The following is a 17,373-nucleotide window of genomic DNA, read 5'->3' as shown; positions in this document are numbered from 1 at the left end:
AAAAAAAAAACAAAACATCATTGAATAACTGATGAATTCTTTTTATTTACATTTGAGTCATTATTTCTCTGTTAATGAAGCTCTATAGATTAATCACTGATCAATCATATATAATCATATAATATTAAATACTAATGACTGATGGTTCAGAGCTACATGAGATTTATATGAATTAGTAGTTTAGTGCTGTGAACAGCCACAGCTGCTCTGAGGCTCTTGGAGAAACTCACAACATAATCAGTGAAACCACACAGGTGGAAATCACTGAGGGGACAGGGGGGGCGTGTCCCCCTCAATATATCATCGAGGGGAACTTTATCAGTTGAATACAATAACATGTACTGAAAGCTTGTGGCAATCTGCTCTGTTTACTGCCTATGAAACCACACTCCACCTATCACTAACTGTGGGTGGAGAAATGAAGCTGGTGCACATGTGCACAGCTCCGCAGTGAGAGGTTTATAAAACAGAAACAGGTATAATATGACAGATTTCAGTCCCAGCTTCATGCAGTTGGCCCCTGGTTCCTGGTCTTCTCCAGGTCACACTCTGATCTCCAGACGTCTTTTATTCATTTAAAACTTGCTCTAAACTACAAAAAGACAAATATGTGTTTTACACTTTGTTTCTGCTGCAGTTCATTTTGAAAGTTTCCACCAACAGCAGCCTGTTTCTCCACGCAGCTCCGCAGCTTGACAGGAAAACATTTACCTCTGGTGTTTGTTGTTTGAAGCAGCTTTGATTCATATTAAATACAACAGTGTGTCAGATGTGCGAGACTGTGCAATGCAAAGCGTTATCACCAAGTATTTAACATGGCAACCAGTGAGGGGCTGTGATGTTGTTTCAGGGTGGATTTATCTGAGAATTCAGAACAGTTGACGTGGTAAGCAAGAACCTTTTTATTTTCTGCACTGAATTAAAAAAAAAGTAAAAAAAGCACTCACGTTGTACACTCAGTTTCTGCAGATAGGGACATATTTTTGACACAGCCTAACGTCTCTGAACACAAACAGACCTGAACGCAATATTAGAAATTCATCCAAACACTCCTGATGAAAGAAACGTACAAAAAGATTCCCTCATTACCATAAAAACCTTTCAACAAAACAAAATACAAAACATCTGCTGCGATGTCATGTCTGGATTCAACACTGTGCAAAATTCACCTAGAATATTGAAATGGCATTCATAATTAAAAAACAAGGCTAAAAGAATAAAAACAACTTTGAGCGAAGAGTCAGTGGCAGAGGAGGAATGATGTGAAAACAGCTGATCGTCTCTCATCGTCCACATTCACATCAAACAGTCCAACAAGAAAACTCAAAGGCAGTTCAGGATTGCAATTCCATATCTACAAAATCTGCATTTTAACAACCTAGCTATACACTGTACAGAGATTTAAACACAAACATACATCTTTTACAAACAGAGGAGGAGCTGCATCAGGCAGAGTATGGTTCAATACAGTGACGATCTGCTGCGTCCTGGAGGTCGGAGACGAAGCCGTTGCGAGATGCAGAGGGTTTGACTCGTGTCTGCAGATGCGGAGAAGACGGCACAAAGTAACAGGAAACACTGGAATGTAATGAGTCTGCCCCACATGGCTTTTTGGAAATAATGTCAAACAGATCAGACACATGGAGGAAGAACAGATAAAATCAGGATTACAGCAGAAAGCAGCTGGTGTTTGTCTGAAACTGAATCTTTGTCTTTTCACCTTTTTAAAAGGAAAGAACAGCTGCAGTGACAAACGTCCACAGAGGCTGCAGGATTTCATCAAAACATCCTGACCATGAAAACCAAACCACTAGTGCAACAAAGATAAAGCATTTCCACAAACAAAGGGCTGAAGCTGAGAGCTGCTGCAGCTGCTCATGTCCATGATTTAGGACATTACTCCTGAACTGTCCTGTTATCAGAAGATGAACTGTCTTAATAATTTATCTTTTTTACAACATAACACTATGTTTTTGTGATGCTCACATTTCTTTCTGATGATGTAAAAATACTCCATTACAATTAAAAGTGCAGCTGAATGGAGCAGAGTGAAAGTGTTTAAGTTGATCCAGGCAGTCACTGGAGTCACACTCACAGTTGAAGTGACGCTGCGGCGAATACATTCCAACCTGTTGCCATAGTGATGGAAATCAAAGATCGCTAAACAACATTAACTCTAAAAACAGCTCCTTCACTTCTTCAGGGAACTGAGTTCGCTCTGAACGTTGATACAACATGTCTCTGAAAGTGACTGAGAGCTACTGATATTTGATTCAGAGACAATTTAATATCAGTTGAGGAGTTTGTGACTTCAGCACCACGGACAGCGTCATGGTTTCACCAGCACTCAGCACAGTGAGGTTGTGGCGTCCGAGTACGGATTTTCATTTTGAAACGAGAAAACCAAGTCAGATTATCACTTAGAAACAGGGAGATAAAAAACAGAAAACAACAAAACAAACAGAAACCAGGAAATCATCTTTAGATTCTTCTGGTGTGACCCACAGACACGTCGATGAATGAACTGGAAAACTCAGTCACAGTGTCAAGTATCTTTACAAATAAAGTCTTAATCCATAAAACTACTGACGGTATAATTGGATATAAACGAAATGAGTCAGATGATAAAAACCTATAATTACCTGCTCTTTAACTCTTGAACATATCACAGGTAAACTAGTCTTTCTCCTGTAGCAGACAGTCGAGCTGCGACAGCAGGAAGTGTCGACAGAATCTACGTCATCACATCATGTGGCCGTCACTTCAACTGTCAATACTTTAAGTCCACACTAGCTGCTGGTAGCTCCTGTATTTCTGCTTTATGATAACCTGAAGTCCTGATCACTTCAAAACAGTTCTGGAGTAATATGAGAGTTAGTTCCCAGTTCCCAGGATAACGGTCGTTACAGACTAAATATAAATACTTATCTGGAGGTGACATCAGCAGCTGCAGCAGCTCTTGCCTTCCACACAGAACTTGGCACAAAGAAACAAAGATGGCAGATCAATGGCACATGGAACATTATGGGCTGATGACAGAGGGTCACTGAGATGGCGTGGCGGTGGGAGGGGCTTGATATTTTTGGGAAAGGAGCAAGCACATTCCACATCAAAACAAATAAATGACTTTTTGAAATGTAGCCAGAACATTGTTTCATACGTATTCACCTGGAAGGTCGAACTATTTTACAAAGTCTGTACAAGCTTGGAGCACTACAAAGTTTACAAATCCGGGGGTGGGGGTGGGGGTGGGGGTGGGGTGTCTCTTTTAGAAAGAAGTGGTCCGATGAGCGTCTGTGACGGAGCCAAACAACACTCTCACTTTCATGATTGCCCCTTCTCTTTCTCTGATTTTCTCTACCTCATCTTTAATGTCTTTCTCATTCACATTCTCTATCTCGTTCTTCTCACATTACCCATGACTCCCTACTGGATCAGAACCGTCTGCACCGTGGGGGCAGGACTGACAACACACAGTCTGTGGTCCATGTTTCTGTAAAACCCAAACCTCCCGTCTGTGGACAGAGCTGCAGGGAGGACCGTGCTGAAAACAAGTGAGATGTGGTTTTAACTTTGTGGTTTTCAGGTGGTTCTGACAGTGCGTGGTTGTAGCAGCGCATCTCGGACATTTCTTCCCCTGTGGTAATATCCACTTGTGCATCTCTGTCCATCGGCACTGATCTCCTGCTCCTTCTGGTCCATCCTTCACTCCTCAGCATTGCTGGTCGACCAATCACACCTCAGTCTGTTGCTGTGAGTCAGTGATGATGGTCACGCCTCGACGAAGCTCGTCCATACTGTCAAAGTCGCTGCCATGTTCAGAGTCGTCCAGCCCGCAGGGGGCTGACATGTCTGAGGCTGATGACGCTCCAACAGACAGTCGCATATTTAGTGACACAGAGTCGTCAGTGTCTCCGTTTCCTGGCGTTACCCCACAAGAACTGAAGTCCCCATGCGGCGCCTCCCCAAGGGGCAGCTGGTGGGGAGGCAGGTATTGGCTGGGGTGGAAGTGCGGCCTGGCGTGCTGACGGCCGGTGCTGCCGGAGCTCAGGGTGCTCTCCTTGGAGACCGGGGGGTTGGTGGGCAGTGGCGTATAGGGCTCGGGATAGTCCTCGCCTGTGGGCAGCGGAGGTGGCAGCTGGTCTTGGCTCAAGAACTCTTCTTCATGGGGTGGGGGGTAGTCACTGTCGATGTCATAGCCCCCCAGGTAGTAGTCTGACTCCAGTTCACGGGTGCTTCCTCCGAGGCGGGGGGCGGAGCCCGCTACATCGCTGCCAGGACCCGCCTCATAGCCGGGCACCTCCTCAATGTCTGACAGCCTTGTGTTGGGCATCCAGTCTGAAGTGTCCCAGTGATATGCTGGATAGTAGAGGGGGAGACAGTTAGAAACAATCTGCACTGTGAAAATCAACAGCCCCCATCAGGCTGAGAGACTGATGGTGGCAGTCAGACTGGTCTCCACAGCACTGAGCTGTGCAGCAGACATGCCTCGAGTCCACCAGGCACTCAGTACATCAACAATACACAGGGGTTTTGAAGGTCAAGAACATGACACGACACCTGTACAGAGAACATGTTAGGTCTTTGGAGGGGATGTGACATGCACAACAGGAGCCTGTGAGGGTTACAGCATGCTGAGGTCATCATGAACACTGGCAGCCATGTTGAAGGGCTCAAAAACCACAGCCACATCTGATTCAGGATGTTAGAGGGATTCACCAAACAGCTGGGAGACTCTGCTGTTGGTCAGCGAGGCAAAGTGATACGAAACATCTGAGTTGTCAGTGGGTTTCTGGCTCCGATGCTCCCTGCCACCACTTCAGCACATGCAGCATGAAGACAACAATCAAGCCTGTGATCAGTCACCAGAACTCTGACCGGACCGGTCGTTCTATTTTTACATTTCTACATCAGCTGTGTCCCAGCTCAGGGTTTCATCCTTCAGATGCTGCGACTAAACTGTCCCATTTCAAAGGCTCCTTCAAACACAGCCTTCTTTTCCAGGACCACAAGGGCTCCAACAGGTGGATCCTTCATGGTCCAACATATCCCAAGATTCATTGCACTCCGATAATGATAATAATATGTCACCAAACAAAAGTGACAGAGAGTCTGAGGATTAGACTGTTAAATGTAAGTATTGTGTTTCAGCAGCTCACGGTACAACTGTTAAAACCAAACCAAACCTCAAGTTCTTATGAAAAAGAAGATATGTGTTGTTGAGGTTGCTAGGCGACAGGAACGGTGCTTTGTGACGCCATAGACCAGACTGCCTCAGTTCGGTTCGGCCTTCACAGTCTACGTCGACTACGAAGGGACACACCTTCGTAGTCGACGTCCTCTGAATGATTCGGCCCCTGAACTGGGACACAGCTTATTTACCTATGAGGGTTTGTTGCACATGTCATTCTGCCAATCGCTGCAACAGAAAATGTTGATAGGGGCTAAAACTAATGATGTGATGTCTGAATTAACCACCAATGACTCAGATAACTATTCTTCTATCATTATGTCTAGAAGAGATATGAACAGCAAAGTGTCAGTTAGTGATGAACATGTCCAGACTCCTAACAGCAGCCAATGGTATGTACCTGGCTTCCATTATTTACATCTGATTCAGTTTTTGAGCAGCAGTTACTAGTAGACAGATAATAGATGACAACTTTCTGATGTTGCCAGTTGATGAAGACTGACGTGACACAACATGAAGACGAGACAGACATTTTGGGATCATGCAGTCCTACATTACGATATATTTTTGTCTCCAAATTCAAGCTAAACAAGGCTGCATGTCTTGTCCACATGGAAAGGGAGCGGCGTCTTGACCCATGTTCTGTCTTGAAAGCCTTCTGCATACAGTAAACCAAGGTGTTAAGCACTGGAGCCAACGATCCACTGACAGAGCATCAACGATGATTTGCATCACGAACGTCGGGCTGACCAAAGAGACAATCTACCCAGAGTTCTGTGGATTATTGAACCGAGGGCAGGTTTCATTTCAGAGCACAGTGAGTGAAGTTAAAACAAAAGCGATGACAAATCAAACAAAAAGCATCAAAGAAGAAGAAAACAAACCATCTCAAATTTCATCAAGCAACAACTGGTACAAAACCATCACTGGGCTGGAGGGAAAAATCCAAACAAAGCAGCATGGTGGGATGCAGTCAGGTGAGAGGTGGCAGGCAAGGGGGTGGGGGTGGGGCATCAAATCACGCATACATCATACACAAAGCTGCGGCTGGGGGAGGGGAGGGGAGGGGCAGAGGAATTTACCAGTGACAGAGTATGGAGGTATGAAAGCACAGATGGGTGAACACAGGTAGAAAGAGAGAGGGGGGTAGACAAAATACTTCCAGTCAGGACTGACGAGATTACACATTTTAATTCTCACATAGACTATCTGGAGTCAGGACTACAGACCTGAGAGACTGTATCTGGAGTCAGGACTACAGACCTGAGTGACTGTTTCTGGGGTCAGGACTACAGACCTGAGAGACTGTATCTGGGGTCAGGACTACAGACCTGAGTGACTGTATCTGGGGTCAGGACTACAGACCTGAGAGACTGTATCTGGAGTCAGGACTACAGACCTGACCAATGGTTGAGGTTTTCAGCTTCAGGAGTTCAGTGTTGCTCTGAAGCTGCAGCTAATTTGATGCTAATGCTAATGCTTCCTTGTTCTCTTATAAATAAAGTTATGTTTACGTTCAGTGTGAGTCACCATAGCTCACTGTGTGGATCCTCGACGTCTGACAAACTGGTTGAGTGTTCGTCCTTCCACATAAAATATTAGAGAAGTTTTTTATTGTTAATTAATTCCTTTGTTTATCTATCATTAAAGTGTCTCATCATCCACATGCACAAGAACCAAAACTGGATCTGTAGAGCTGTGAGTCATCAGAAACTCCACAAGGTAACTATAATATATTAGGTTGAAGGCTAATTAGTGTCATTTATCCACTATAAAACAAATTAGCACCTTAAAGTATCTGAACACTGAAAGTTACTAGTGTTTACCATGTAAATCACAATTCAAGTTATTTTGTCTACTCCCTGTGGACGGACAGATAGATAGATAGATAGATAGATAGATAGATAGATAGATAGATAGATAGATAGATAGATAGAGGTGGGTGGAGGAGGAGGGGCTGGTAGTCACCTCTGTTGTAGGTTTGACCTTGGTCCATGACTGACACTGTCAGATGGAAGAACAACATAACACAGAGGCCTTTAGCATTGGACTGAGTGTAGCTGGTGTAAATAGAGTGTAACAGGACAGAAGGTTTCAGCTGTGGTCTCTCTTTGTCTGTTTGATTTTACCAAGGTAAAGTTTCTGTCCTGATTACCATTATAGGAATGGAGAAGTAAACGTGTGAACAAGCATCTCATCAATTTACCAAAGATAAAAGAATGACAGGGAAACCATGAGCCACAGAGAGCCAACAGACTTCAGCCTACACTTGCGACTCAAGCTGCATCCACACTACTACGTTTTCATTTTAATCTCTTTTCCTACGTTTCCTCCTCCGTCCACACAACTCAGAGTTTTCAAGTGTTAAAAAAGGAGGGTTTCGGAAAACTCTGCTGGCCCTATTTTATTTTGAAAACTCTGGGGTTGTGTCTTATTTTGAAAACTCTGGGTTTGTGTTTTATTTTGAAAACTCTGGGGTTGTGTCTTACTCTGAAAACTCTGGGGTTGTGTCTTATTTTGAAAACTCTGAGGTTGTGTTTTATTGTGAAAACTCTGGGGTTGTGTCTTATTTTGAAAACTCTGGGGTTGTGTCTTATTTTGAAAACTCTGAGGTTGTGTTTTATTTTGAAAACTCTGGGCTTGTGTCTTATTTTGAAAACTCTGAGGTTGTGTTTTATTTTGAAAACTCTGGGGTTGTGTCTTATTTTGAAAACTCTGAGGTTGTGTTTTATTGTGAAAACTCTGAGATTGTGTCTCATTTTGAAAACTCTGGGGTTGTGTTTTATTTTGAAAACTCTGGGGTTGTGTCTTACTCTGAAAACTCTGGGGTTGTGTCTTATTTTGAAAACTCTGAGGTTGTGTTTTATTGTGAAAACTCTGAGATTGTGTCTCATTTTGAAAACTCTGGGGTTGTGTTTTATTTTGAAAACTCTGGGGTTGTGTCTTACTCTGAAAACTCTGGGGTTGTGTCTTATTTTGAAAACTCTGAGGTTGTGTTTTATTGTGAAAACTCTGAGATTGTGTCTCATTTTGAAAACTCTGGGGTTGTGTTTTATTTTGAAAACTCTGGGGTTGTGTCTTACTCTGAAAACTCTGGGGTTGTGTCTTATTTTGAAAACTATGAGGTTGTGTTTTATTTTGAAAACTCTGGGCTTGTGTCTTATTTTGAAAACTCTCGGTTTTATTTTATTGTGAAAACTCTGGGGTTGTGTTTTACTTTGAAAACTCTGGGGTTGTGTTTTATTTTGAAAACTCTGGGGTTGTGTCTTATTCTGAAAACTCTGAGGTTGTGTCTTATTTTGAAAACTCTGGGTTTGTGTTTCATCTTGAAAACTCTGGGGTTATGTCTCATTGTGAAAACTCTGGGTTTGTGTTGTATTCTGAAAACTCTGGGGTTGTGTTTTATTGTGAAAACTCTGCAGTTGTGTTTTATTTTGAAAACTCTGGGGTTGTGTCTTATTCTAAAAACTCTGAGGTTGTGTCTTATTTTGAAAACTCTGGGGTTGTGTTTTATTTTGAAAACTCTGGGCTTGTGTCTTATTTTGAAAACTCTGGGCTTGTGTCTTATTTTGAAAACTCTGGGGTTGTGTTTTACTTTGAAAACTCTGGGGTTGTGTTGTGGACAGAAAGTGAGACCTTTGTAAACGATGAGGTCACAGCCACGGCCTCTCCTGATTGGCTCTCATCAGCCTGGACTACCAGTGGTGATACAACATGATGATGAATGACTGTGTTACTGACCTTGTTGTCTTTGCTGTTGTTCACTTACATTCTCTGTTTTAATGCTACAACTGCAGAGGAGACAATCTACTTCCTGTTTACACCGGCTCGCACAGGCTCAGTGTAGGTGAATGGTCATGTGATGTGTGCATGTGTTTTCAGGTGTGTTGGTCTGGACGGAGATGTGCATTTTAAAATGAAGACATAGTGGTGTGGAAGCAGCCTGACTCTCTGGAGTGAGAAGAAACGAGGAAGTCGTAGTGAACTGTCTCTCAGTGGAACTTGGTGAACCTTCACTGCTCTATGAAATATAGACTGAGCTGAGAGCTAATGCTACAGAGGAAATGACTGCCTGAGAGAAAAATGTATGTCCAGAGCCCTGAAGCTTCAGACAGACAGGTACGTAGCTGAAGACTCTCTGAGAAGAGATGCTGACAGAGAGAAAGATGGAGGAGTAAGAGCAGAGACACAGAGGGGATGAGACATGGTACCTTCACTCTCGATTGTGTCGACTGCATCATTGACCAGTCGAATGACAGTCACTATGGAGGCTTGTGGAGGGAGAGAAGGAGGAGATAAGTTTTGAAACACAGTCATTCAAAGTGACAGATGCTCATCATGGTGTTGGTCGGGGGGGGGGGGACCCCTCACACCTCTGACACTGTCGAGGCTTCTCGCTGAATTTGATGTTTGGGGGCAGTTTGTACAGTGTTGTTCATATATGTGGAGACTGATTACACTACTAAACTATGGAGGAGCAGTGATGTCACAGGAAAAGTAAAAGCATTTCCTTCATTTCATATTTTAATAAGCATTAAAAATAGGAATTGTAAAGAGAATTTATAAATGAACGATTCATTCATCAATAAACTACATAAACACTCTTTAAATAAACAATTTGTAAAAACATTTATTAATTGGTGAATAAATAATAGAGTTTGAAAAACTATTTGAAAAGTTATTTTAAGAATGGGATTACATTCCTGGATTCCATCTTGAATTTCCATTTCCTTTTTCCAGCTGCTTTTAAGTTAGCTAATCCATTAGCTTAGTCATTTAGCATCTCCTGTTAGCTTCTGCTGTTAGCCTCTCTGTGACACTCTGAGCCTTCAGTGGTAAAACCAGGAAAAACAATCCCAATTGGCCACGGGATGATGATTGGGACTCTGATTGGCTGGAGAGCTAACCAGTCATATTGGCTTTTACCATCACTGAAGGCCCAGAGTGTCACAGAGCGGCTAACAGCAGAAGCTCAATGACTAAGCTAATCGATTAGCTAATAGGAAAAAGAAAAGCAGCAGGAAAAAGCAAATGGAAATTGAAGAGGGAATCCAGGAATGTATTCCCATCTTAAAATACCTTTTCAAATAGTTTATGTCTGAATTAATAAATGTTTTTTAGTGTTTATTTAATGAGAGCTTTATGTAGTTTTTGTGAATACATTTTTAAATTCCTTATTTTTATACACTTTTTTTTATTATTCCCTTAATTTTTAAACAATTCATATTTCTAATGTTTATTAAAATATGAAATTAAGGAAATGCTTCATTACTCTCCCTGTGACATCACTGCTCCTCCATAACTAAACAAAGAACTTCACAAAAGCAAATAAAGCCATGTGACAACAGAACAATATAAAGCAAAAAAACCCAAACATTTCTGCTGCTGTGTGTCACTGAGGTGCAGACACGTCAGACTGGAACAAGCACTGGAATGACGGTGATAACTGTTAATATGACTGAGGCAGAATCCACATATTAAACCAACTCATGATGATTAGGGGCAAAAAAAAGCTGATATTTCTGAGTTATGATCATTCTGAAAGAAAAACAGTGAATCTCATGGTTTGCAAATAAAGTCTGGTGACAGCAGCACGATGCAGTGAAGATGAAACAAAACCGAACACACAGCTCCAGCACAAAGACCACGACCACCAACACCACGCTGTGAAGCCCAGACCCTGCAGTCTCTGACAGGAATCACTTCACTGACTCTGCACAGCTGTGAGAAAACGTCTGAGGAAACCAAAGCACAGAGACAGAGACGGGAGGACGAGTCCTCAGCTGAGGACGCTGCTGATGTTTCTAACTGTGACACCCTAAAAAGCATAAAGCCTGAGTGGAGGTGATTAAAATCAGGAGTTTCTGTCCCTACAAACATGAATTCACTCAGCAGTCTGTCCTCTGAGACACCTTCCTCTCTTCATCACAGCTCTATAACTGTCTTTAAGTTTGGTCCTGATGCTGCTGCTCTGTTGATTTAACCAGGAAACTCTGGGAGGGGACGTGTGTGAATCCCAGCATCAGTCAGTTGTGATTGTGGAGATCAGCAAAAACAGCTAAATAAACATTTACATATTTAATATCCGGTCAAATTGTTAAGAAACCATCTGCATGAATATTTTCTCCAGCATCGTCAGAGATGTGAAGACCTGGTCCCTGGACAAGACTCAGGTCTTCACAGGAACCAGTGCTGAACTGAGCGGGCCCTCATTGTCCCACAGACCTCTGCTAATTCACCAGTCACATTATTGTTAAGAGGGTTAACTCTGGTCTCACAGTCTGAATCTGATATTTACAGAAGCCCTGAGAGGCAGGTGATTTTTCTTTCTTCCCAGGTTTCTACCTGGGAAGAAAGAAAAATGAAATGAATGAAAAATGATCCTGGCAAAAAGCCCTGGTTCACTTGCCTCTCAGGCTGCTGTGGACATTTGTTTTGTAACAGATCCGTCTGACTGATGGTCTTCAGCCCAGTCGAGCTGCTGATGTCAGAAACTGACCCAAATGTCAAACTGAGCATCACTTCATGAGTTTCCCTCAGAGTTTTCTTCAGAGTTTTTCTCTCGGTTTCCCTCAGTTTCCCTCAGAGTTTCCCTCAGAGTTTCCCTCAGAGTTTCCCTCAGTTTCCCTCAGAGTTTCCCTCAGAGTTTCCCTCAGAGTTTCCCTCATGTTCTGTGGAGAACAGACTCAGTGCACTGGCTCTGTGTGTCATCATCAGTGTTTCTCCTGTGGGAAGTTCGTCCTGGTGTTGGAGGTCGACAGTGAAAACTACCACTCTGTTTCTCTCCTTCTCTCTTTGCCTTGTTAATGATGTGTATATATACTGTATATATATCTGAAGTAACAGTGGAAACACGAACAAAGACATTAATAGCTTACTGTTATGAGGAGCTGCAGGTTGTGAGCTGGTGTTGTTCTCTCTTTCCATCCCTCCTCATTTTCTTACGTTTCTCTGATGTGATTTCTCTTTGTTTAGCAGCGAACACATGAACATTTCTTCATGTGTTTGTAGTTTGAGCTGCAAAACTCTACCTGCACTTTCACTGAGGAGCAGGATTTAAACTAGAGCTTCAATAAAAAGTCAAATCTCACTGGTTTATTCAGAGATTAACTACTGCAGCAGATAATGTCTTTTTGTTTAGACCGACACAGCGGTTTGTTTGTTTGTGTGTTGATATGCTGTTTGTGTATGACTGGTTTTATGTGGAAGATTAAAGGTAATGAGCATCAGTTTCTCCCAAACGTTTTCTCACAGATCTTTCAAAGCTGGTGTGAAGCTCATGAACCTGGATGAGTCTTCACTCAGACAGAGACACTGAGTGAAACCACACAACAAACAGACCAACCATTTTAAAGTAAGATTAAATGACCCCTGACACACAGAGCTGTGGCGTGTGTGACTGCCTCACCGTTGTCATCACAGGAGTCAGACTGGAAGGAGCTCAGTGATTGGACCTCTGAGTTACTGCCTTTGTTGCTCCCTGAGAAACACGTCACTTCCTCCGCCATGTCCACCATTTTACCTGTGAGGACAGATCAGGGTCAGGAGGGACACACAGACACAGGTTTATTATTCTGTACTATCTGCAGAGAGAAACATTCATCAAAGAATCTTCAGGTTGTAATCCATTAGACCGAAGGTCAAAGGTCAGTGGAGGTCAGTGTCTGTTTACAGGAGCTGAGCTGAGTCAAACTTCACATGCATCAACTGGACCAACGTCTCAACACATCAGATCAGCTGTGGTTATCTAACCTTAATTAACAGGCTGAAATCAAAGCTGTCTGTGTCAGGTTTGTCTGCTCTCCATCGTCTGTAAAGAGCAGTAATAATTAAGATTATATAATAATTATATGATGTCTGGAGTAATTACATTTTCATTGTTCAATGAGAATCTTTACATAAACTGTCAGGGATGAATTCTGTTCTGACTCATCTGATTCTCAGGTTGTAGATGAGTGTTCAGTTAAAAGTAAGTGTTGGGTCTGACTCAACAGACTGTTATTAAGCTCCTCCAGTGTAAAGGTCTGTGTCCATGTGTAGTGTGATTATAGATCAGCTCTAGCTTCTATATTAATACTGTGAAAGTATCAAAGCCTCAGTCCACAGAGAAATGCACACAGCCTGTATTCAGAAACTGAGCCTTAAAACCAGCCGTCAGGACTTCTGGAACTTTGTGATGTCACAACAAAGCAGTCACCAAGCCCCGCCCACCTGGACCCACCATCCAAACCTTGCAGGATTTGGTTTCTCTGAGTGTTTTTACCTGAAATCTGCTTTATTTTTATTGGATCACTCAGAAAACAGTCAGCCAATCAGAAGAGAGAATACCTCCATCAACCTCTGTGGTAACAATCTGTATCAGCCCGCGCACACACACACACTCACACTCACACACACACACACACACACACACACACACACACACACACACACACACACACACACACACACACACACACTCACACACACTCACCCTCGTCACTGTCCCAGGGGCTCTTGCGGATGGAGTCACAGTCTGAGCGACAGGGCGACACTGGCGGCAGGTTGGGGGCCACGCTGCAGACCACCACCCCCCTCCTGGTGGTCCCTGACAGGATCCTGGGCGACTCCGGGTGGAAGGTGCTCATCTCTGTGTGCTCCACGCTGCGCCCGTCCACCATCTTCTCCAGCGTGGAGCGCGGGTCTCCTTGGAAACAGGGCGTGTACGCCATGGGCCTCACGGGGACCTGCGGGGGTCCCATCATCCCACCCCCTCCCACGACGGTGGGCCCCAGCCCTGGCTCTGAGTACAGGTTGAGGGGGTCTCCCGGTGTGCAGTGCAGGGTCTTGAACTGGACGCCGTTGGCCTTGTTGAGGAGCGCGGCGGTGGCCGGGTCCTGGACCAGGGACAGGTTGTTGCGTGAGTAGTTCTTCTGGAAGACCTTCTTGCGGAAAGCGATGAAGAGGATGATGAGGGTAATGATGACGAACAGCACCACGGCGATGCCGATCAGCTCCTCTTTGCCGACCACGGCGTGACCCGCCTGCATGTTGGGGACGACGACGGGCCGCAGGCCGCAGCGCTGGCCCACGAAGCCCGCCGTGCAGTTACAGTAGAACGAGCCGTGAGTGTTGACGCAGACACCGCCATTCTCACACTCTCCCTCCGGATTACTGCGGTCGCACTCGTTCACGTCCTCCTCACACCTGCAGGACGGAGGGAGGAAGAGGAGAGACAGAGGATGAAGGACTGTGCGTCTCAGGAACCTGAAGGATCAGAGGACGACCTGCACTGAGGACAGACGCTGCTGTCACTGATGAGGCTGGAGAGGAAACACTCGTCGTTTAAAGGTTCTTTCACCTGATGGAACTTCACGGTTCAGTCGTTACAAACTTCATCTTAAATTCTACCTGTCCAAACGTTAACAGACACCTCAGGTGTTACGGTGAGCTTTGGGTGAATGTGACTGAAAAGCAGAAGATGAAGGAGACGTCCTGAATGTTTCATGAAAACAATGAAACGTGCGTGAAAGGAATGAGATCATTTACAACCCTCTGAGGTCAAAGGGCGTTTTCTCCATTATTTCTCAGATCCACCTTTTAAAGGGTTCTTGCATGTGACGTAACACAGGTGTTTCCATCACCGGCCTCAGAGCAGTCTCAGCTCTTTCCTTCTTGTCCTTGTGAAAACAAACCTTTACTGATGTGCTTGAATTTGTTTTGGTGCTTGAAATGTGTTAAGATAAAGTCTATAGGTTCATAACAACAGTGCAGTATATGAGTGAAGTGGAAGATACACTTCTGATATCACTGAGACGTCGTTGTGGTCCGTCACTCGGCTTTAACCAGAATTTAGAGGCTGAGAGTCATGTATGACCTCACAAGAATATATAAGAGGAAGTGGAGAGAGTGTGTGTGTGTTTTCTGCTGTCACTCTGAATATAATGAAATCTGGAAAATGTGACAAACATGATCAGATGATGCATTTGAGGAAGCTGGGAAACTGTAATTTATTACTGCCCCCCTGTGGCCGAGAGCAGCACTGACAGTCAACACAATCTTCTTATAGAACATGTTCAACGTGGCTTTTCTCAACTAAAATGATCTGAATGTTCTGAGCTGGAATCAGGTTAAAAGCAGAGAGAAGTTCCAGTTTGTTGGACTGAAACTTTATTTTGTGGATTTGAATAAAATTTTTTAAATGCGATCTTACACAGTCTCTACTCCATCACCTCAGCTGAGCTTGGGTGGAGACAGATGGAGTAAATATGTTTTCAGAATGTTCTGAGCTGGAATCCTTTAAGGTGTGTCAGCTCAGGTGTGTGTGTGGGACTCACGTCAGGCCCTTGAAGCCTCTCCTGCAGCTGCAGAGGAAGGCGTTGCCGATTGGCTTGCACACGCCGCCGTTCTGACACGGGTTGGGAACGCACGCCGTTATCTCCATCTCACAGCGCCCCCCGGTGTACTGAGGGTTACAGCTGCAGGAGAACCCTGTACACAGAGGGGGGGGTTCATGAAAAATTCAGAGCAGTCACTCACACTCACACACACACACACACACACACACACACACACACACACACACACACAGGGGAGCGGCTCTGACATGTAATTAGAGACACAACCCTTCTGCAGCGCTGTGTAAATGACAATACTGGGCTGCGACTATTCCCATGATGCTTTTCTCATTAAAGTGTAAATGAGGAACATGTGGCGTTCACTGAGGCCTGCTGGTCACAACACACACACACACACACACACACACACACACACACACACACACACACACACACCTCTGGGAGCTGGAGCTCTGATCACAGTCCACCTCTGAAACCTAAAACACCTTAAGATAAGATTTTCCTTAAAGTCTGAATTAAGGCTTTTCACAGGTTTTTATCATTAAATGAAAATATTTGATCAGTCCGACAACTTCAATAACAATAGTGGAGATTAGGTTCAGTTACAGTCGCTTCCTCAGCAAAGAAAAGGGAACAGGAAGTTGATTAGAAAGATAAAATATCAAGATAAAATATAAAATATAAAACACTGATGTAGTTCCTGAGACTCACCACCAGAGGGCAGGCTGGTGCAGGTGGCTCCGTTGCGACACGGCTGCTGTAGGCAGGCGTCGGGGAAGAGGATGCAGCCCAGCTTCAGCTCCGTCAGTCCCACCACCTCCGCGTAGCGCGAGCGTTTGTTCTGCAGCGGCAGCTCATTGTTGTTCAGCGTCACCGAGTCCAGACACCCCTGGAACCCCTCCAGGACCCGCGGGTCCTTCTGGGAGTCCATGAGGCTGCGGGAGTTCGGGTGCTGCACCTGTGGTGAGAGAGGTCAGAGGTCATTCAAGAAAATCATTCCTGAGAGCAACCACAGACCAGGTCCACAGTCCGATGTACAAATCTCTTATTTTGAAAGGGAAATAAAGACGAACTTTGATTATGAAAAACTCATCAGTGGATGTGTAGAGCATGTTTCAGTTTTCTTTGCTTCCTAATGAAAACACACGTGTGTGTGCTCATGCATGAGACAAACCAAACGAGGACCAATCACAGGAGACCTGCTTCCATTAAATAAATCTACATCCTGGTCTTCTGAGGGTTTAAACATCATGTGATCTGCAGTTTTAGTTCCAGTCACATTCAATTAATTACAGTCGGTTTAAAACTGTTGTGTTTTTATATCGATGTGAAGAGAATGAAAATATCTTTGTTGACCTCTGCTGTGTTGGTTCAGATCATGTGACCTGGAGACGTTGTGTCTTTACTGAAAGCAGCTACAGCGTCAACAAGCTGGAGCTGAGGAAGGTGGAACAATGACTTCCCACGGTCTGCAGCAGACTCTGACTGGACACATCCTCTACGGTACACATGCTAAACCATGAGGAGCCAACATGGCTGCCTCCGTCTTTGTGGACTGACCAGCGCTCCGAAGTAGATGGTTCTGTCCGGAGCCAGCGGCGGGATGAATGGCGGTCCGCGCCGCTGCTCCACGTAGCTGTCGTCCAGCGCCAGGCTGCTGAAGTTCCTGTTCAGCTCCAGAGCCACAGTGTGCCAGCTGCCGTCACTGATCCTCCGCCCAGAGATCCCCAACATGTTGGGACTGTCCCCGCCTCCAGCTCCGCCCCCCGCCCCGCCTCCACCGAGGCCACAGGCCAGCTGAAACCACAGCTTCCCATCCTCCAACTGCTCACACACACACACACA

At 44.5% G+C, this 17,373-nt stretch overlaps 1 protein-coding gene across 1 annotated transcript in view; it reads right to left on the bottom strand.

The window, feature by feature from the left end:
- Window positions 1-1,445: 1,445 nt before the first annotated feature.
- Window positions 1,446-17,373, bottom strand: part of fat3 (FAT atypical cadherin 3) — an 85,903-nt gene continuing 69,975 nt past the window's right edge. The window contains exons 23-32 of the mRNA XM_022763487.1: window positions 17,319-17,352; window positions 17,089-17,279; window positions 16,240-16,486; window positions 15,508-15,661; window positions 13,665-14,377; window positions 12,600-12,713; window positions 9,403-9,462; window positions 7,160-7,195; window positions 3,740-4,359; window positions 1,446-1,538 (exon numbers count right to left, since the gene is read on the bottom strand). Coding sequence (XP_022619208.1) covers window positions 1,446-1,538; window positions 3,740-4,359; window positions 7,160-7,195; window positions 9,403-9,462; window positions 12,600-12,713; window positions 13,665-14,377; window positions 15,508-15,661; window positions 16,240-16,486; window positions 17,089-17,279; window positions 17,319-17,352 — 2,262 coding nt within the window. The remainder of the gene's footprint in view (window positions 1,539-3,739; window positions 4,360-7,159; window positions 7,196-9,402; window positions 9,463-12,599; window positions 12,714-13,664; window positions 14,378-15,507; window positions 15,662-16,239; window positions 16,487-17,088; window positions 17,280-17,318; window positions 17,353-17,373) is intronic.

The sequence above is a fragment of the Seriola dumerili genome, unplaced genomic scaffold, assembly GCF_002260705.1.
Source record: "Seriola dumerili isolate Sdu_G_001 unplaced genomic scaffold, Sdu_1.0 BDQW01000477.1, whole genome shotgun sequence".
Classification (NCBI taxonomy): domain Eukaryota; kingdom Metazoa; phylum Chordata; class Actinopteri; order Carangiformes; family Carangidae; genus Seriola; species Seriola dumerili.
Note: the sequence above shows the minus strand (reverse complement) of the source record. Positions and strands in the feature narration are given on the sequence as shown.